The sequence below is a fragment of the Anarhichas minor genome, unplaced genomic scaffold, assembly GCF_050575085.1.
Source record: "Anarhichas minor isolate MPS153535 unplaced genomic scaffold, ASM5057508v1 ptg000041l, whole genome shotgun sequence".
In the NCBI taxonomy this organism is placed as follows: Eukaryota; Metazoa; Chordata; class Actinopteri; order Perciformes; family Anarhichadidae; genus Anarhichas; species Anarhichas minor.
The window spans coordinates 3714915-3735506 of record NW_027466487.1 but is presented as its reverse complement, the minus strand read 5'-3'; the positions used below and the strand labels follow the sequence as shown (position 1 = coordinate 3735506).

Sequence of the window (20592 nt, the reverse complement as noted above, 5' to 3'; positions counted from 1 at the left end):
TTAAACAAATGGCTGACTTTCCAACATAAATTAGTATTTATGTTTAATAAACATAAATAAATCTCAACACTGACATATTGACCAAGATAATTAGCTTGAGGCTAGCCACTCGAAGCTACATGAGCCGCTACTAGCATAAAATACCCGAATCTCCGAACAAACTGTCAGCTGTCGAGTTGCATTGTGGGTAATGTTGGCAAAAGGTTCTGACATAGAAGAAGAATGTTTGGAATAAAAAAGACAACATCTCTGGTTATGCTGCATGGCTGCTTTTCTTAAAGCTGTCTGTGAGTCCGACAATGCTCGAGGAGCTCAATGCTACTTCAGTGTAGTTGTGAAATCGATCTCAGTCCAGGCCCACGTGTATCTACGACTCTTGTGGTCGTCACAGCTCAGTTTCCGGCAGCAACATCAGTTCTCTCAGCTGTCAACATCAAAAGCACTTCGTCATAGAGGCATGGAGCATTTTTTATTAAATGTTTCAATATGGTCACGGCCCTCAAACTCGCTGGTTGTGTAGTTGTCATACATGACCCACAATCCAGTATACTGTGTGGGTCATAGTGCTCTTCACCCTAAAACGGCCACACTGTGTTTTGGCTACACCGGGCCTCTAAGCAACAAGCGGAAACTCACCTTGATGCTGGTTAGTGGTGTATTTTTATGTGTGCCATATCTGTTGGCCCATGAAACCAGAAGAAGTTCTGCTACATACAATTGTTTTTAATACTTTTCTCTATTCTTTGTGTTTTTTTTGTGAAAGGTTTCACTTAACTCCTTCTCGGGGCCTCAAACTGTTATTTAAATGAAACCACGTGAGAAGTTTACAGGAAGAATCAACTCAAACCAGAGAACCGGAAACTGTTTATTTGAAACATGGGGCACAAGCCGAAAAATGTTGATGGGAAAACAAGGTCATGATAAAATCTTAATTTGAAAAATAACTTGCAGGCCTGACAAATAACTTCAGGAGAGTAAAAAGGGCAATTCCACTTTGAATCTTAGTGTTGCACAAAATGGAAATATTCTATACTTTCCACCACTCACTTTGATGCTTAATGTTTACACAAACAAGATGTCCAAAAAGTGCTAGCAATTAAATTTTAAGAGTTACTCGCACGCCAACAGCTCTTCGAGTACACAGAGGGAACTCCATCCGCTGGTAAAGAACCGCGATCCAGTTAAAAGCTCCAGAACAAAAGCTAGTAGCTGGACCTCGAGTTGTGATTGTTTTGGCAAACTACTGTACCTAAAAATTGCATTGTGTACTTGAGTGTGTTTTCCACGACTGTAAAGAAGTAAACAAAAACAGTTACAGACCACAGTTTGAGATTAGGTTAAATGAGGACAGCAGACAGTGTGCATCTCATTTATTTTCACCCGTTCACACACTTTCCACCAAACAGCCACAGCTTACCTCAGAGCCAGAAACAGCGTACCGTTACCCTTTAAATTAGAATACATAAATAAAAGCCGTTTGCATATAAACAGTTGCTGATGTACACATTCCAACTCGCTGAAGTACGCGCTGATTTACAAAGACACTGACAATGTTTGTTTTGTTTCTTTTTTTCTCAAAATCTTTGTATGAATTGAGGCTCGTATTTTTCAGTTCACCGTCACAAAGTCCTTCCCCGTGGACAGACGTCAAGCCTTTGCATAACCGAGCAGGAGTAAACTCTGTCAGGGACAGTTCTTTTGTAGCTGTATACTATTTACAATGTTAATGAACCAAACAAAAACAATATCAACAAAACAACCAAAAAGCGGTTTGTTTTAACATTCATGTTCATGTGCCGTTCCCAAAAGCAACGAAGCAGATAAAAGAAGAACAGAGCTAGTTTGTTGTCTCCTTCCACCTTAAAAGACTGCACGTTTCCTTGATTCAACAGTTAGCCCTTAACCCTGCTCGTTCATTTGACCAGAAAAATCACCACACAAGCTGGTGGGAGATAACATCCTCGTTTTTCTCTCTCTCTCTCTCTCACACACACACACACACACACACACACACACACACACACACACAACGTCTTTACCATCCCCCGTTCTATCTAAGCTTCAGTCCAATTGAATCAAACTCTGTTTTGCCTTCAGGCCTGTGGAGCGGCCCACTTCCTCCATCTAGAGGAGGAAGGCTCAACTACATAGTGCTTCTGTTCCTCTGGGTTTCACATTGTTAAAAACCTCTCGCCACCTCACGATTGTATTTTGCAGCTTTAAAAAAAAAAAAAAAAAAAAAAAGAAAGAAAGAAAAAAGTTTTGACAAGTAAAATGCAACAAAGCACAAACACGCTTGTTCCATCTGCTCGGAGCTCAAGCACCATTACAGTTCAAATAAAAACAGGGACTGCAACAGAATCGTGACCCTAAATCCAATTCATAAACTGTACAATGTTAAGGAGCATTGAAGGTGCCTGTAGTTCTTTTTTTTTTTTTTTATGATTTAGTAAACAAACACGATATGAGTGGAGGAATCCTCACGGAATCCTGTAACACCCTCCCTCAGGTTGATCAGTACGGTCCACAAAGGAGGGGGGACGGAGACGGACATTTTCTCTGTGATGTGGAGCTCAACACTAGAAACCTGCTCGGGCTGATTTTATCAAACGTCTCACAGCTTGAGTGTCGAGGGGCCGGTAAGGAGGGAGGATTCCTCGTCAGTCTTTAGAGTCTCACTCTTCGTCTGCGTTCTTCAACATGAGGATGGAGTTGTAGATCTTCAGGGCCGGTCCTAACTTGATGGACAGGATCTTGACGATGTCCGCTTGGGTGAGCAGCAGGAAGGCCTCGCCATCTATTTGCTGAAAAGACAACGTAAAGATGATTTGCTCCGTATCACTGTGTTTTACACCCAAGAGGGGTATTTACTGTCGTGCTTTATAGTGTAGGACGAAATGTTCAGCATGTGTTAACCACAGACCTTATTTCAGTCATCTAACCAAGAACACATTCAAGACACTCATCGACTTTGAGAAGAGGAAGTGTAAAAATGCTGACTCATCTACGGGTTTTAGGACTCATTCCTGCACCACTCTATTTACCGTCATTGAACAGCTGAGACAACATGGCAACACAGCATTGACGTATCACCTGTGAATTTGAGTATGTTGGCAAACTAACTAACTGCGTATTCAGACATCCAGCCACTATGAGCCATTTTATATTTGGAGTAGTTGCTAACTGTGTCGGTTATTAATATTGTTTGTATCACAGAATACACAGAGTAATACATACACATTGAATTTATTAAGTCAGTGGCAATTCATTGATTTGTTGACTGACGGATAACATCTCAAACCTACAAAACAGGCAATTTGAAGACATCCGTCTCTTTTTTTGTCATTTTTCAGACTATAAGATTCCTCACGCATTCAAACAATAATCTTTATCAATCTTTCATTGAACTAATCGTTATTTAAATCTGGAGTCTTGGTCTAAACAGGGATGAAGGGCTTACCTCTGTTTTAAACGTAGCAGCGTGTTCTTTACATCCTGGAAGTCCTTTGACAAAAGTGGCCACCTGGTGAGAAAAGGAAGCAACAGACAGGCTGTCAAACACACTATGTGTAATCAATAAATGTCTATCTACTAATCAACGTGTCGTGTATGCCTTTATCGAACTGAAAGAGAAGCTCTCCCTTGAATATTCATGCACAGTTGCAGTTTCCCTGAACAACTCCATGCCTTCATGTTGGATGTGTGAATGAGGAAGCACGTCTGCAGTGCGAGTGTGTGAGCATGTCGGACCTCCTCGGCGCTCCAAGTGGCCACTCTCTTGGCAGTCAGCCCCAGGACCTCGGGCAGCAGCTGGCAGTGTTTGTCCCAGCAGAGAGCCACCCGGTGGGGGGGGGAGGCAGAGAGGCCGGGGGAGAACACAGACTCGTGGAGGGCCTGCTGGAGAGAGATGGCGTCCGGAGAGGCTGAGGAGAGGGAAGAGGAGGCAAGGCAGCAGTCATCGGTGAGTGAGCTGGTGATTTACATGCTTCATCGCGTCTCATTTTTTACACACATTCACACGCACCTTTGCTATCCCCAATCTCCTCTTTCACGTAGTGCATTTTCAGGTATTTGGGAACTGGAGCGGTCCTGAAGAAACACACAAGTTAGAAGTCACTCTCTGGTACAAGAGAACATCTTCTGCAGCACAGTTTGATGGCGTGATGGTTCCATGGCTGTACCGTTTAGGCCTTGTTCCATTGTGGCTCTGCTCACTGGCTCCCCCCGGTGGCTCTGGCTGAGTGGTACGTCCCAAACGCTCAGCCTCCACTGTCGGCGGTTTCCTAGCAACACAGACAACCCGCTCAGATACAAACCAACGAATAAGAGTTGAATGAGAAACAGTGAGAGAGTTCCCTCGGGAGTGTTAGTGACTTTAAAATGTGCAGTGTGTAAGATCTGGCCAGAACGTTTGAACTTACATTATAAATAGAACATGAAGAGGTTACTTTGTTAACGTTATCCCAAAGAAGTCTGTGTTGTATTGCAGAGATGTCTACTGAAATGAGCCCAGCCTGTCTTGTAATACCACTTGTACCTCAAGAGGTGATGGTGAGTCACTGTAGCATCCGGTCTGCTCTTAGTCCAGAGAACAAAGAAGCAGCGCTGCAATGGGGCTTTTCTGTAATACATCCATACCATGTGTGCTTTTTGATAGTTTGTTTACTGGATTAAATCCAAAGTGGCGTCTGAACTCGGGGGGGCTAACGTATACGTAAACTTTACATTCTATGGACCCAGTAGTAGAGGTGAAATGCTGTCCCCTATTAGTTTGGAGACTCTGTGGCGTGACGGCCGCAAACCTGTTCTGGGAGTCTTCAGCTCCTTCCAGCTGGTCTGGCGCTGAGGAGGTCTGTGTCGTGGTGTTTGTTTGAGGATCGGGGCGGCGCCCACGTGGATGAGGTCCACTGAGGGCGAGAGGTCGTTCTCCACTTAGGCGGTCTGGCAGCAAGCCCTCCTTGTTCAGATTTATCTCCGAATAGGGACAGCTCACCTGACTGCACACACAAAAGACACGTCGACGTTACCCAGGCCGGACATAAACTGCTGCAATTCTACACTTGATGCTCTGCAATTTAGCAGGCTACAACAAATCGATAAAAAAAAAGCAGCGAGAAATCACCTTTAAGACTCAAAACTCCCACACACACAAGCAACACATTTACACTGCAGGCAGCCCACACAAGTATAATCTAACATTGAGACCTTTTCTCTTCCTCCTGTACCCACTACATACACAGTCCCCAAATATTGTTCAAATGAGACGCAATTATCGATGTGCTGTTTGAGCAACAGTGATAGGATACAGCATAACATAGAAATAATAATAAATACAAATAAAGGTTTTTTCATTTTGAAGAAAGTGATTTGGAAAATGATCCTAAATGTGCCATACGACATTAAGATTGAAAAACAATTGGAAACGCAGAGAAAGAGCAACAATATGATAAACTAACGTGTAGTGGGTCCCATAGCGAGGTCCTCTAATGTGGCCAACCCCGTTGCATCCTGTGGTAGGACAACCTTGTCCTGGGGCAGTCACTAAATCACTGGAGCCTGAAATATATAGAAACACACACACACACACACCGAGTGTTCATAAAACTATGCAAACAACTGCAAGAAGACCATTTTCTATTTATTATAGATTCCTCCAGAAGTGAAATGAAGGCAGAGACAATCTGTGCTGACTGATTTTGGATCCTTCTCCTAAGAAAGCTTGACTGACCTCTCTTAATATCAGGCGGGACGCCCGGGAAGAGTGTGTGAGTGAGAGAGTGTGTCTCACCGTTTGGGTATTGTAGCGGGTGTCCCGTTTTCTGACACCACCCTACAGGGTGCAAATCAGGGTAGTCTGTCTCCACCCAGTAGTCATATTCTGAGCTCCAGCCATCAAAATGAATCTAGGGGAGCATTAAAAAAAAAATTTGACCGACACGGAGCACGGAACATGTCGAATTCATCCAGACGAGGAGACGCGACGTACCTTCAGTCGGTGGTCCTCTGTGTCCGCTATTGTCGTAACACGGATGAGCATCGGGTTCCTCTTATCCACGGCTTCCACTTTCATCCCAATCTGGAAGCCATGTGGAGGTCGCTGCAAACACAACAATCACATGACTACATCCATACTCCCAGCATACATATTATAAATCGTTGTGTACTTGTAGATCTATGTGTGTGTGTGTGTGTGTGTGTGTGTGTGTGAGAGAGAGAGAATCGCACCGGTTTAAAGGCGCGAGCAGGAGCCGCCTGTGTGCCCGTCTCTTCCAGGTATTTCTCCCATGAGAAGCTCTTGGGCTGCTTATATTCTGAGGAGAGGGAATTAGATCCATCAGTTTCAGTTTCAATCTACATTTTTATAAGCCTTTATTTCTGACAATGTTAGATTCTGCATTCCCGAGAGTAAATTTAAATAGTTTATACTGACCCACGTGTGTCTTGGTCTGTGTCTTACCAGCTGGAGTGGTCAGAGTAAGTTCAGCTTCCTCACAGTATCCCACAGGGTGGATGTATGGACTGCTAGCGTCACACCTTGACACAAAACAACTACTAGTAAACACAGCCTGTCAAATACTCTTCCATACTCTCGATATTTTAAGCACTATGCTGATGTTGTAAAGACTTTAAACTAGCGTAGACTTCACCTGGATTTAAAGCTGTAGCAATCACCCAAGAGGACTGGAGGATATCTATCATACCGTCAGTCTTAAACCAGGCTCTTACCAATAATCATACGTGTCATCCCAGTTGTCAAAATGAATGAGCAGCCGGTTGTCAACAACAGCAGCAATGGTTGCTACACAGATCAAAGACGGGTTCTTCCTGTCAATCGCTTCCAGCTTCATCCCGGCTCTGAATCCAGACGGAGTCACAGACTGAAATACAAAAAGTAAACACACACATTTAGCTAATATAAACCCTTAATGTGGATGGCTTTAGAGTCTACAGGTTGTGTGTGCTTAACACTCACTGTGTTGAGACTCTTGAAAAGGTGTTTTGGGGCCAGCTGACCCCGACAGTTCTTCACATACATGCTCCAATTAAACTCTCCATCCTTACAACCTACGAGACAAACCCAGCTTAGAAAATATGTTTATAAAAGCATGGATAGATGTGTCAGTGTGTGTGTGCGCGACTACCTTTAGGCAACAATAACTTATGCCCATTCTTCTCACACCAGCCGGCTGGCTTCATATCCCACGAGTCGGCGTTGGCCCAGAAGTCGTAGCATTCTGGGTAACCGTCAAAGTGGAGCCTTACCCTATAGCCTTGTATCTGAGAGGCAACGGGACGCTCAAATTATTGTTTACAAACAGCGATGAAGATCGATATGGTCTGGTCTCAAACAACTATTAGCACGCGTACCTCTGCGACAGTGAGCACACAGAACAGGGACGGGTGAGACGGGTCCAGCCCCTCCAGCTTCATTCCCACTTTAAAACTGTTCCTGCTTTGAGGAAGCGACTGGTGCTGCAAGACAAATGAACATCAAAGCACAGTCTGAGACCAAATACACAAAACCATCTGGTGATACTTTTTTTTTTTTAAAAGCATCTAAAATTGGCCAGCGTATATATATATATATATATATATGGGGAAATACCTCTTTGAATAGTTTAACAGGAGCAGCGATGGCCCTCTCTTCTTCCAAGTAAGACGGCCAGCTCCAAGCCCGTTTCTTATTGCCCGGGGCCGTCACTGAGGGTTGGGGGGGGGAAAAATGACTTAAGTATTATGTACTGAGTTTGGACCACCATCACATTCATGAAAAACAGACAGATGCAGATACACCTCCTCACAGTTTAAGATTTATTTTATTCAGATCGGCTCAGTTTAGGTGACGATTTTCTTAAATATTGATCATTTAGAACAATAAAGATATTTTAGCTTTTTAAGATAAAAGTTGATGTATCAGAGGACAATCTGCAAGAGGTTTAGTCAAACAAATTGTGTAGTATATTGTGAGCCTGTTGATGCCTTGAATTTAGTCAACCATGTCAGTCATTTGAAGATTTTCATGAGACAGGAAACACCTCCCTCCCTCCCTCCCTCCCTCCCTCCCCTCTACAGTAGCAGCAGTCTTAACATACCCAGTTTGGCAATTTTGGCACCTCTCCTTCCTTTGGTAGTTTTGGCCTTTTCCTACAAAAGGTGAAATGAAAGAATGTGTCAATAATCAGAGCTATCAACTTTTTCCTCACCAATCTCTGTGTTTTCTCAACTTAAAGATGAAAAAAAAATGTATTTGATACTTCGTTGCAAAATCTATTACAGCAAGACATCACTGAACACTTGAGTGGCCTGTAGCTCTGAAATCAACACTGGAGAACAATGTCAGAGTATGCTCCCCACCTCTGGTTCCTCTTGGTTGTCTTCCTCTTCATCACCAGAATCCATATAGATCTTCCTCTTTTTGCGCACACGTTTGCCCAGCCTCTCGCCATCAACTGCTTGACTCTCCCTCGCTTCCCCCGGGGACGATCTGCCGCTGGAGGGCTGCGCACAAATAGAGCTACAGAATTTGCCCTGAAGGAGGGCGTCTCGGGGAACGCGGCCGCCACAGGCCCGGCACCTCGACAACTCCCCATTTTGGCCCGTGTCTGCGCTCGAGCCGACCTCAACACTGGGACCAACTTCCACACTTGGGCCCTCCATACTAGGACCCTCTTCTAAAGACAGAAGCACAGGACCGGGGGCTGGAGGACAAAGTAGAGAAGAACTGACGTGTGGAGCATTAAAAGTAAACACTGCCAATCTTTACAATAACAATGTTCTAAGGGCTAAAAATGTGCAGTCATACCTTTACCGTGAGATGAGCCTGGCTGACTGCGATTGGCCGGAGCTGTGGCTTTGCCGGTCTGTGATTGGCCCTCTGGTGGAGGGGTAGGAGTGTGAGACTGAGCTGGGTCCAAGGTCTCTGCCTTCTGCCCTTTGACTTCTAGGTCTGTGACAATCTCAAGCGTCCCAAACTCTGTCATGCGAAACTGAAAGACACAAGTGAGGTAGAGACAGATATGCACATCAGCGTGTCTCACAGGAACTTAACCAGCAGTAGTGGTGCGTCACCCCGAATTCATCTGGTCTCTCAAAGAATGTAGTTAGTAGAGGGCAGCCTATATAATCGTCACATTTATTCAATACATGGCATACCATGTGTGAAATAGTTCTCTCTCTCTCCTCCACTAAAAATGTATTCTTTCGTTTAGAAAGTTAGCAACGGTGGTTATAATTTGAGGCAAAGTGGCTCTTGAACACATCAGGAAATCCTGCTCTTACAAATCTGTGTCAGATTCAAGATCAGAGACGTGTGCACAAACATTCCCATAATCAGAGATGATGCTGGACGGGAACAAATCTCTCTCGTACCTTGATGTCACTGCCTGGCAGCGTGGCAATACCGTCCTTCCAGTCCAGAGCACCCATCATATCAAACTCAGCACCCTGGGAGGGGCCATCACTGGGTGGAGTGTCGGTCATTCCCACTCCTATGATATCCCCAACCTGCATGGACACAACGACAGTCCCATTACAGACATTGTCATATCCTGACAACTGACACAAAAACATTACAGGGGACCAAAATGTACCAGGGGGTTGACCAGAAAGGTTCAGTCCACATCTCTGATTTAAATCATGACATTGTTCTCCGTCTATTGTGCTGACTAGGTTTGATTACCACAGTGAAGCAGCCCCCCCTCTGTATGGTTTTACCTACAAGGTGCTCCCAACGACAAAACGCAGTGTCTACCTGCACTTGTAAACAGAATTACTCAACATCGCCTCTAGATGGCGACGGTGTGCTGGCTTTGCAGGATACACCATGCACTTCGACTTCAGACAAAACAGTCAATAATAATATTGTTTTGCTGGTCATCTAACGGGGCTGCACGCGCACAAACGGTCCCAATGGGACGAACCTTCATCAGGATCATTGACAAACACGAGGAAAGATGTCTCAACTTGAAGTTAACCACACAAGTTCATCTTTTCCTTGTTTTAACAGTATCTCTTAAAACCGGCTGTTTGCCTTGCTATGAACAAGCGAGACGGTCATTTGATTATCCATTTTAAAGAGAACACTGTCTCCTGCACTGACTGGCCAAACTTAAAAGCGTTTTAATCAGACTAATATTACGATATAACGTTTTAGTCTTGACGCATGTTCAACACTGAATTAAGGCGATATTGTCTGTTTGCATGGTGGTCGTAACCATGTGAAAAGTAAACAACAGCCCGAGCTTAAGGCCCTTGACTAAGTTTGACTTTGCACATGATACCTCAATTTTATTCTAGCCCTGAATAAAGTGCATGTAGGAGCGCCCATGATTAGCATTCGTCTTATACAAAATGGCGGAGCATAGGAAGAGGCCACCAACACGTTTAAACTATGTAAATTACTCAAGTTACCCATTTAAACAAATCATGCAAAGGCGCTACGCGTCGAACAGAGGCAGACGCTTGCTGTGTAATTTCCTGACTTGGTGTTTTCCGTCACTCGAGTTATTTTCTTCACTTTCCCCTTGTCACGGAATGTCAGCCCCAGGTTGCTAGCTAGCGCTGACACGAAGCTAACAGTCAGCTAGCTCCACTCCGTTCAACTGGACGGAGGATTGCTAGACGGCTAGCCGTAGCATTGTGACTGGATGCAGCCAGCTAAGGACGATCTGTAATAAATAAGTTTCCCGGTTAATAACAATAGGAAAACGCATTTTACAAAACGCCAATATTTCGCACAATACCACACAACACTCACAGTCGCACCGCGCTACTGTTACCAGCTTCAACAATGTTGCTTGATTAATTGATTCAATATAAACTTGAAAAAACGATTTATTTTCGCCGTTTTTAAATCAGAGTGGAAATAACGTGAACTAACGATAATTAGCCAGACGAAGGCCGCTTTTTCAAATTATGCCACTGTTAACGGCAATAAATGAGTATTAACGCCCGTATTGTTTAAAAATGTGGAACTCACCTCGTTTCTGTTTTAACTCTTATTTAGAGCTGGATAGAAGGATGCGCATGCGTGCAAGATGCGCTGCCTGACAACTTTGGGTCTCGGAAAAGTTCAGTTTACTATCGGTGGTCAATACTCAGCCTGTTTACACTTATAACACGCCCTAAACTCAGTTCGGTGCCGATATAACCAAACACCACCGACGGACCGGAGCTCACACTCCCCCTTTGCTCACAAGTATTTCCCCCCCCCCCCGAAGAAGTACGGCTGTGTATCAATAGAGCGCAGGGACCGCAGTGTCTTCCATGACCGTTGACGAGCGGTTGGTCTGTCAAACTGGCCGTTTTTCACCCCAATAACAAACCCTGCGCTCTCGTTAAACAGCTAGTTTGTGTAACATTGGATGCAATGCGAGCACAGGCGATTATCAGTTTGTACACGCTAGTGCTAACTGTAGGATTAAATACTCAGGCCTGTAAAATCACCCGAAATTATATTGTTTAACCAAAAACGACCCAAACACGCTGCTACACAATAGTCTGGACTGGTTTGTCTCTTTAAACATATATAGACTTATGTCGGCGGGTTTGTTCGAGTGCTATTTTAACCAGTAACGTTGAATAAAGTCGGACAGGATGGTTGAGTTTAGCCAATTCAAACCTGTACGAAACACTGCGTTTAACACGCTAAATTACTACTACTGGGTTACATTTGACAGAAATCCCCCATCCAAGCAGCCAGTGTATCGGACTGTAAGGTGTCACCTCAAATGGCACAACTGGATGTATGGTTTATGGCTTTAATGTGACAGCTAACCCATTTAATTTAGTAGTGGGGTTACTACGGGGGCGTATTCCTTCCTGGTGTTTTCAGATAGATTTGAAGTATTTGTAGAGTCGCTAATAGTCCAAATACTCATGTTAAACCACATCATCTCCAGATATCTTGCTGTGCTCAATCCCTCCCACATAGGGCGGTTATGGTTTCTCCGGTATAATAAAGCTACTGATTTTATTGGCCGTTTTCGCCATCATTTTGATGAAATCCCCCCAAGTCTTGACACAAATCGCCATCGTATTAACGGCTACGCATTCAGTAGCTAAAGCTAACAGGTACATGGAGAGAAAGTATTTATTTTAGTCAACAAAGGCCGCCCTGATACGAGGTGAAATGAGTTCAGTGAACGGCTGTAGAAGCGGCGGCGCTGGTGTTTGTGTCTTGCGTCGGTCGCTAGATGGCAGAAGAAGTCCAGTTTTCGAAGGAGGATTAACGGGTTCGTGCGTCGTGCTGCAGCCTACAATTATGTTGTAATAGAACAAGTACGAACCATGAGATGGCATTCAAAGGCAAAGCGCTGGACTCGAAGGTGAGGGACCAGTAAATGTGTCATGAGTAACGTCTCCGTCAACTGTCAGTCTGTTGGGATCGACTGATTATGGAAATCATGTTGCGATTGAATAATGAAGAGAATATGACAAGCTATGTGACGCCTGAAGTCTATGTTTTACATGTGTACAGATTATAATCCTAACTGTAAAATCAGGTTTAGCAGCAGATATAGTCGCTGTCTGCCTCTGCCGCCTGTTAGCACGTAGTGCACAGCTTCAGGTTAGTGTTTAGTGTTGCCTGCTCTGCAAATTAGATGTATTGTGATATATTCTGTCTCAATCCCACAGACCGTGCTCTCCAATCTGCTGCTGTGTCTGGTGATATTTTACTCTCTTTTCTACATGATTGGGAGTGTGTGCTTCGGTGCCTTCAGGTGAGAATCCGTAACACGCATGCGCGTGGGCGGTATTCATTTGACTGGTTTTGTAGGCGAAATATATCACGTGTAGTCTGCAGTTTGTGTTTTGGGGGTTGTGGAATACACACACAATGCACAGAAAGCAGGAAATGAAGGGGGTCGATAGGGTCCGAACTGTTTATGTTTGATTAGGGCCTCATAGTGGGTTCATTTGTTTATGGATCCACCTTTGCAGCAGGTGAGATTCACAGTAGTTACTTTATCCACACCATGTGACCTATATCTGGAGCAACATATAAGGCTGAATATGTACACACTTTGCAGTGGTTTAACACACTCTCTTTCAATTTCTGACAGTAGTTTATTGTACATTTAATCCAGTTCTATCTTCTTGTTTAGGTTGGATCACTTTGATGGATTGATTCCATTCGACTTTAAGACCGAACCTACTGAATCCAACTCCAAATACTTGGGTGAGCACCCTAAATTGCAGCCAATATGATAAACAATGGGCATGAACTCTTTTTCCACTTACTGTATTTTTCCGCCGTTTGTCCTCCTCAGTGAACCTCCTGTCCTTGGAGCTCACCTACTTTTGCAGCGGCCTGTTTTTTGCTGCAGTGGTGAGGAGGAGGGTGTGGGACTACGCCCTCACGGTCACACTTCTTCATGTAATGATCACCAGTCTAGGTGAGCGCAAATTGAACAATACGTCTTCCCAGGTACACAAATTGCTTATTGCGTTTTTTGTTTCCATGTTGCAGTTATGTTGGAGTTTCCCATGGTGTGGCAGTGGTGGCTGGCTTTAGGTAAAACAAACATCACTGGCAACTTATCTGTTAATTATTGCATTTAACTCTATGAGTTCAATTATTTTTGCTCTACGTCTTTGTTGTTCCATAGGTAGCGGCTTGTTTCTGATGATATGCAACGGTCAGCTGATAGCTTACTTCACCTGCCAGAGTGACCAGAGCTACGCCTCCTTCAGCATCTCCTGACAGACAGGAAGCCGCTCTGTGTATGGACCGGTTCTTAAACAGTCTTGTGAAGTGAGGTAGAAAGGATGAGACCAGATGCTCTCATCCTGGAGAAACAGTGATGGGCTTTTTGTGTTCGTCACAAAAAAAAAAAAAAAAAAGACATTCCCTCACCATCACACGTCAAGTCAGAACTGGGTCCAATTTGTGTTTAAGGGTTTCCAACACACTGGCATCCTTTGGTGTTATGTAAATGCCACAAGGAGACGTTCTCTGTTTATTGCTTGTGATGCACAATGCCTCTGTTACTGTGCAGGATTGTAAGGCAGCCTGTGAAGTATTTTCAGAAGCTTTTATGAGCTGCAAATGTGAAGCACAACGGGAACGTTGCAATAGATGTTTGCAGTATATTTTAAAGATAAATGTTCAGTGTTCAAAAATAAAGCTGCTTCAGATTGAGTGTTTATTCTTCCATTTTCTTACACATTAAAGTAGCTAGGACTTGTGAAATAGTGACCAGCCTATTTCACATTATGATGCTTAAAATAACTTATTACATATACTGTACTTTAGTGAGACATCAACGAGACATGCTGTGTTAGTGTAAGAATCATTTTGTTTAAGTGTTTAAAAATAGAATGTGATTTAATAATTTATGACATAAAAAAAAAATATATATTTGAACTAACATGCTCCCAGAGGAATTGGTGTTGTTATGAGACCGGCTCTGCTGCCAACCGCTCCACTGGCTTCATGAAGGAGAATCCTGGGAAGGCCTCGCTGGTCCTGCCCGCCTGACACCGCTCATTCACAGAGGCAGGGACGGGTAGTAGCGTGAACTCTGGGTCAATGTAGCTGATATCACAGGGACCGGTCTGGAGAGTGGAGAAGAATACACACAGACTAGAGTACACTCTCAATTGATTTTTTTAAATAATGTTCTCCATCCATTTCTGAATCACTCCTACCACTTTTGGGATGAACGGAGGTCTAACTTTCTTGGCCAGGAGGTCGTCCCAGTTGATGGATGCAAAGAAGGAATGTTCCTGCAGCTCCACCTAGAGACACATTGAAATTAGACCCTCTGTGGTTATGTGTGTGTGTGTGCATCGTTGTTCGTTTCTGTTTTTTTTGTGTGTGCACTTACAAGGTCATGGCTCCCACCTAGGCGTTTGGAGACATCTCTTTCCAGCAATCCCTCTAAGAGTGAGCAGGCATCCTGAGACCCCCCACTACGCACCTTCAGAGGAGCGTGAAGAATGTTCTCAAACATCTCTGCTTTGCTACTGCTGTAAAATGGAGGCTGAGAGGGAGATGGAGTAAGGAGAAGATGCCGAGGAAGGCGATATGATGAAAAGATTATTTCACATCCTCAACTCACCAGTCCATACAGCATCTCAAACAGCACAGTGCCGAGGCCCCACCAGTCCACTGCTGGATTGTATGGGTGGCCTTGTAGCACCTCTGGAGCGAGGTACTCAGGAGTCCCACAGAATGTATGCATAATCCCACCGATGGCAACCCCTTCTTTACAAAGCCCAAAGTCAGTCAGCATCACGTGGCCCTCACTGTCCAGCAGGATGTTCTCTGGTTTGAGGTCTCTGGCAGACAAACAGATGGGACAAAAGTGATGGTTTAGTCTACAGAAACTGATATTGCTGTTGTTTTTGTTTCAGTTTCCTCTGGTTTCACCTCGCTTTTCTTTACCGTATATTTCTTAATATGGTATTGGAGGACATGGTGTTTCTTTTGTGTAAACATTTCCTATGCAGAGCTCTGTCAAAGTGAACATTTCATTGGGAGTTCCCTGTATGAATCAATTAAACATGAGCAGTGAGCCAAGTAAAAGGTGAAAGAGTGACTTTGCAATGGCTTGGGTGTGTGTGTGTGTGTGTGTGTGTGTGTGTGTGTGTGTGTGTGTGTGTGTGTGTGTATGAACCTGTAAACAATGTCCAGAGAGTGGAGGTAGCCCAGGGCCATGGCCATCTCTGCAGTGTAGAAAGCAGCCCTGGTTTCAGGAAATGACCCCTCCCTCTGAAGGTGATAGAAAAGCTGAAAAGAGATGAGTGGTGTAGGCTTCAGAAACATGTCGCTATTTCTGTTGATCTTATGCTTAATATTTGTAAAAAATGTACTCTATATATGACACCAAAATTGCATTGTTTTGAACTTTTGAATGGTTGTGGGCAAAGGGAGACAGTCAGTCATTTCACCCCTGTTTTTTGCCATTCCACAGTTGACAGAGAGAAGTAATTTTTTTTAATTGATCACATACCTCCCCGCCATTAACATAGTCCAGGACGAAGTAGAGCGTGTTCCGTGTCTGGAAAGAGAAATGGAGCCCCATCAGGAATGGATGTTGTAGTCCCTTCAGCAGCACGCTCCTCTCAACCATCACATGCCGCTGCTATAAACACAACAGTTACAGTAGATACAGTGTATGGATGGATGCATGGATGGATGGATGGATAGATGGATGGATAGATCGATGATGGATGGATGGCTGGATAGTTTACCTCTTTCCTTTTGACAATGATCTGTTTCTGCAGCACTTTGACAGCATAGTAGCCTTCATGGTTTTTATGTCTAGCGAGCAGCACCTGTACACGTTTGAGCCGTGTCATTTAATGTCCCAACTAAAATATATCACAAGCACAATTACAAAAATGTACAAGAATAAAAGAAAAACCTACCTTTCCAAAGCTTCCTTTGCCGATAACTTTGAGGTAATCAAAATCTGACGGTTTCATCCTGGTTAACAAAACCGAAGAAAACTGTGAGATATGTGTTCATAGGAATGCTTCTTAACTGTTTATCAGTAAATACTTAATTTGTGCCTAATACATGATTAATTAATGAGCAAGGTTGTGAGCACAAGTAAAGGAACCACGTTACTGGTAAATGTCCTTGACTTAGGGAAGTGGTCAACTCCCCCTTTTTATCTGTCATGACTTATTTCTTGGCATCAGGAGGTAAAATGACTTACTGTGAGGTTTCTGCGTTCACTGAGCTCTGAGGAGAGAAAAGACACACAGGGAGAGAAAGGTGAGGAGGTCAGATTTAGCTTCAGCTCCTGTCAACACTCGGCACAGTCTCTGTCTACTCACCACTGTGCCTCCTTCATCCTTCTCTCTTCTCGTCCTGCTCTGTCGCCGCAGGGTTCTCTGGGTGTCCAGGCTTCAATCAGGACGTCAAACACAGTATTTACATGTGGGGGATTTGTGTTTCAAAAGAAAATCCAATTCTACCCAAACTAAAAAACGCTGTAAACATGATTTTTGTGTGTGTGTGTACGTACCTTTGACAGAATTGCTGACTGGAAACACATTTATGTAGGAAGTCACTGAAGCCAACTTTCTTGGCCTTGAGCAGAGCTGTAAGCCCAGCAGGGAGTTAGTTAGTCTCTTACATCAGAGTTCAAAAGATGTAACTTTATTTAGCTAACGTTAACTACTCCATGAATTTCACATAACGTTACTTTAAAGAAGTTATTAAACCATTATCACAAATACTATCACAAATAACAAAAGTTAAAATATGACTTCTGATATTCTTATTTCTGTTTTCTAATGTATTATTCAATTTTTTCTCCTGTAGTAATCATTTTGTCAGCTTTAAACCGTTACTTTCGACTGTATTAACGCTACATGAGCTGGTGGTAAGACTTAACGTAAGTCTTAACGTAAGACTTAACGTAAGAGTTAACGTAAAGAACGCCGGTAAGCAAGATATCCTTAACTAACCTGAGATAAACGACACAATCCCTCTCATTTTGGTCAACGGCCGGTCTTGAGTCACAGTCATCTGGACGAAGACGCACTGACTGACTGGAAGTTGTTTTGTTTACAACTGAAATAGAGGAGAGAAAAGTTTGTTTGATAGTGAAGGCGAGCTTTCCAGTCGCAGAGACGCCCCGCTTGTCCCAAACTTGCAAAGTGTGCCTGCTCAGTTTAAAGCCCGTTGACGTAGGAGACGCAGAGCACCACCGGCAATGCTGCGTTAAAGTGCCCTCGGAGATGTCGAGAATCATGACGCGTGCGCACATGAGCGACCTAAAGTAACATGTTTGTCTTTGCCATAAATCGTTGCTTTAAATTCTGATTGACTGAATCAATGTCATGGATACAACTATCAATACGGTATAAAAGTGAACCATTATTACCCTTTTTATTACCAGCTGCAGATCATCCATTTCTTAACAATTTAGTAACATTTACAACTGCAGATTTGATGAATTGCTGTTAGAATCATTTATCAATAAGTTATCAATTGCAAATGACAGAAATGATGATGGTTTCTTGGGAAGTTAGAGCCATTGGCCCTAATTAATGACTTTGACCTACTAACATTTATAACTGCAGACCTGATGGCACAGAATACAGTGAAAAACGCACAACGCTTTAACCTAAAAAATTGCTGATATCAGTGGTTTGTATCTGATCTATACAGCATTATAAACTATAAATAAAACCATTAATTAGAGCTTACAAACCATTTATAAACTGTGTCTTATTTTAAAGGGGCACCAAATGAATAGGCCTATATACTCATAACCATGCACAATATAGTACTTGTATTTGTAAATAATACCACGTCGGTTAAGGGGCCTTTGCGCTCATGCTTTTGAGCATTCTTTCTTTCTTTCTTTAGGCCTCTTTATTTGTCACAAATGACTAGAGGAAGCAATGTATGCCACCACAAAATCTGTGAGTGGGAGGAGTGTGATAACCAACATGCAGAAAAACATCAACACCCAACAACACACATTATTTTTTGTTTGACCAGAGATTTGCAGCACACACTTTTCTGTTGAACCTATAAGGACAGTTAACGGATCATGGAAACTGCACTACATGTGTAAAGTCACGACAGCATTCCAGCACATGACAGCTCTGTATCAGTCTTCCTGTCTCATGTGGCATGCTACACACCCTGAGAAAGGACAGGGCCTGTCCACACCACCACAGACACAGTTTCATGCTTGTGATATATCTCACATAGTGGCTGATTGTTTCATATCACAGCAGTTTATATAGACTCCAGACATTCAGACACAATTAAATCTAAATAATTCTGGTGTTGAAGGAATAACATCAGGACAAATTTATATCAACAAGTGATTGTTTAAAAATTGCAAATTAAAGAGGAACTATCTTGAGTCTGGCACAAATACAGATTCCTCTCTTCTATCTGTATAAGCAAAATAAGTTATAGACAATACACTCTTTTAGGAGATGAAACTGGGCTTTGTCCATATGACCGCAAATGTTTAACAAGAAGTATTGTATTAAACTGAATATGAGCAATGGATGACTATAGCATGAGATAAGAGTGTGTGAATCAGATAAATGGAACATGAAGTGCAGATACTGAAATGACATCAAGTGTGTTCCTGTGTGTGTTTCTAAATTGAGAGCTGCTGGGATCAGAGTTGGTACAGGGTGTCTTGGTTGCTGTGGCGGAAAGCTGATCCTTGAACAGCAGCAGGAGGGGAGGTCCCTCTCTGTTACAGTGCTAGCTTCCCCCTGTCACCCCAAAGTGAACTGGTCTGTGCTGGTCTCAGTTTGACACCTCTTGTCACATCACTCCAACGGCTTTGGAACTAGCTGGGGCTGGTTTTTTGCTGCTCCAGGTATGCAACAGGTGACACTGAACACAACGGGCATACATCTCTACAGTCAAGAGAGGAAACACACCCGAGAGTCAGCAGTTCAGCCAACGCCACCAGAAAGAACAGGCTCGCTGCTTCAGCCTCAAGCCTAACAGAAAGGGAAAGTCAAACCACATTCAAACTATATCTGCAGAATGACACCTGAATGTAACTTCTGGTCTCTATTATAGCTCCATTATCATCCGCCTTCATCCTCTCTTGCCTTAATTATCTCATTCAAGAATCAATCTTATTCGCACCCTTTTAACGTCATTGACTTTTATATAAGTGGTGTCTCTGTCATGTCTTTTACTCATGGTCATGTCCACACAGTCAGAGATCTGGGAGTCATGTCAGCTGCAGACATATTTGTGGTTGACATTGGAAATGTTGGGTCAAATCATCTTGTTTCAGACTTGGTTCAGGAGCAAAAAAACGTACAGTACACTAATTTATATTAGGACTCTGGTTTCTTTACATTTTCTAGGGTAAGGAAATTATTTGATTGCACACTTTATATATAATATGAACATATAATATAATATGAATATATAATATGAATATTGTACTTTGTCACAAACTCAGGTGACAAGGCTCAGTGACAAGGAGGCAGTCCATGCAAGTTTAAACTTAAACCAGCACAATGTATTCAACTACAGTACACAAAACAAACACTGTAGTGTTCAGTGTTCAGCAAAACCAAACAGCAACGATTCAGGGTGAATATCTGTTGTAGCGAAGGAGAGAGGACAGGGGCCAGCATTTATAACTCCAAGGTGCGTCTAATCAAGCTAACGACCCTCCATTGACAGACAACTGTCTGCTCAGATTGGCCAGGACAGTCTGAGTATTTTTACACTAACTGAAATAAAGGTTCTGAATACTCCATCCACAACTTCCTTTTTTTAAATTTTATTTTAGGCATAAGTGTGCATAAGGGAAACAATTTAAATTAAATTAAATTAAACTAATAACGTTCATAAATGCCTTCAGCTTGTTTTTTGGGGGTGTTACAGATTATGGGAGTTATTGGGTGTGTTTTATACATCAAGTTATTTTATACAGTAGCATTCAGTATCAACAGTACATTTTTCATGCTGAACACACGTGACAGCAGTACTTCTTCTGTCCTGTAGATGGAGACAGGAAAGCAGAGGATTTCTTGTCGGATACTTTTTCATTTTCTTTTCTATAGGAATTTGTATCTTCATATAAACAGACCAAAACAAAATTTCCATCCCAGTTTAACATCATTATA

At 43.0% G+C, this 20592-nt stretch overlaps 2 protein-coding genes and 1 pseudogene across 3 annotated transcripts; 1 reads left to right on the top strand and 2 right to left on the bottom strand.

Annotated features, from left to right (window-relative positions):
• Positions 1-852: 852 nt before the first annotated feature.
• l3mbtl1b (L3MBTL histone methyl-lysine binding protein 1b) lies at positions 853-11189 on the bottom strand. 2 transcript variants are annotated; one of them, XM_076109167.1, is made up of 21 exons: positions 10979-11189; positions 9370-9504; positions 8804-8987; positions 8356-8699; positions 8094-8145; positions 7607-7701; positions 7369-7473; positions 7143-7278; positions 6974-7065; positions 6727-6878; positions 6458-6534; positions 6226-6311; positions 5987-6097; positions 5789-5903; positions 5457-5556; positions 4803-4997; positions 4182-4283; positions 4025-4089; positions 3751-3923; positions 3461-3523; positions 853-2804 (listed from the first exon to the last, which is right to left on the bottom strand). In XM_076109167.1, the coding sequence occupies exons 2-21, from the start codon at positions 9478-9480 to the stop codon at positions 2676-2678; spliced, it is 2487 nt and encodes an 828-aa protein (XP_075965282.1). In that variant the 5' UTR covers positions 9481-9504; positions 10979-11189; the 3' UTR covers positions 853-2675. The 2 variants fall into 2 exon arrangements, with proteins under 2 accessions (XP_075965282.1, XP_075965281.1); XM_076109166.1 differs by having other exon boundaries at positions 6431-6534; positions 10979-11188.
• A 980-nt stretch (positions 11190-12169) lies between these two features.
• On the top strand, positions 12170-14024 carry LOC142969327 (putative transmembrane protein 244; annotated as a pseudogene).
• A 127-nt stretch (positions 14025-14151) lies between these two features.
• sgk2b (serum/glucocorticoid regulated kinase 2b) lies at positions 14152-17593 on the bottom strand. Its single transcript, XM_076109132.1, has 12 exons — positions 17428-17593; positions 16983-17058; positions 16792-16861; positions 16671-16696; positions 16378-16435; positions 16201-16284; positions 15960-16091; positions 15624-15736; positions 15066-15285; positions 14832-14987; positions 14653-14742; positions 14152-14559 (listed from the first exon to the last, which is right to left on the bottom strand). Exons 1-12 carry the CDS (start codon positions 17486-17488, stop codon positions 14398-14400), a joined length of 1248 nt encoding a protein of 415 aa, XP_075965247.1. The 5' UTR covers positions 17489-17593; the 3' UTR covers positions 14152-14397.
• Positions 17594-20592: the final 2999 nt, after the last annotated feature.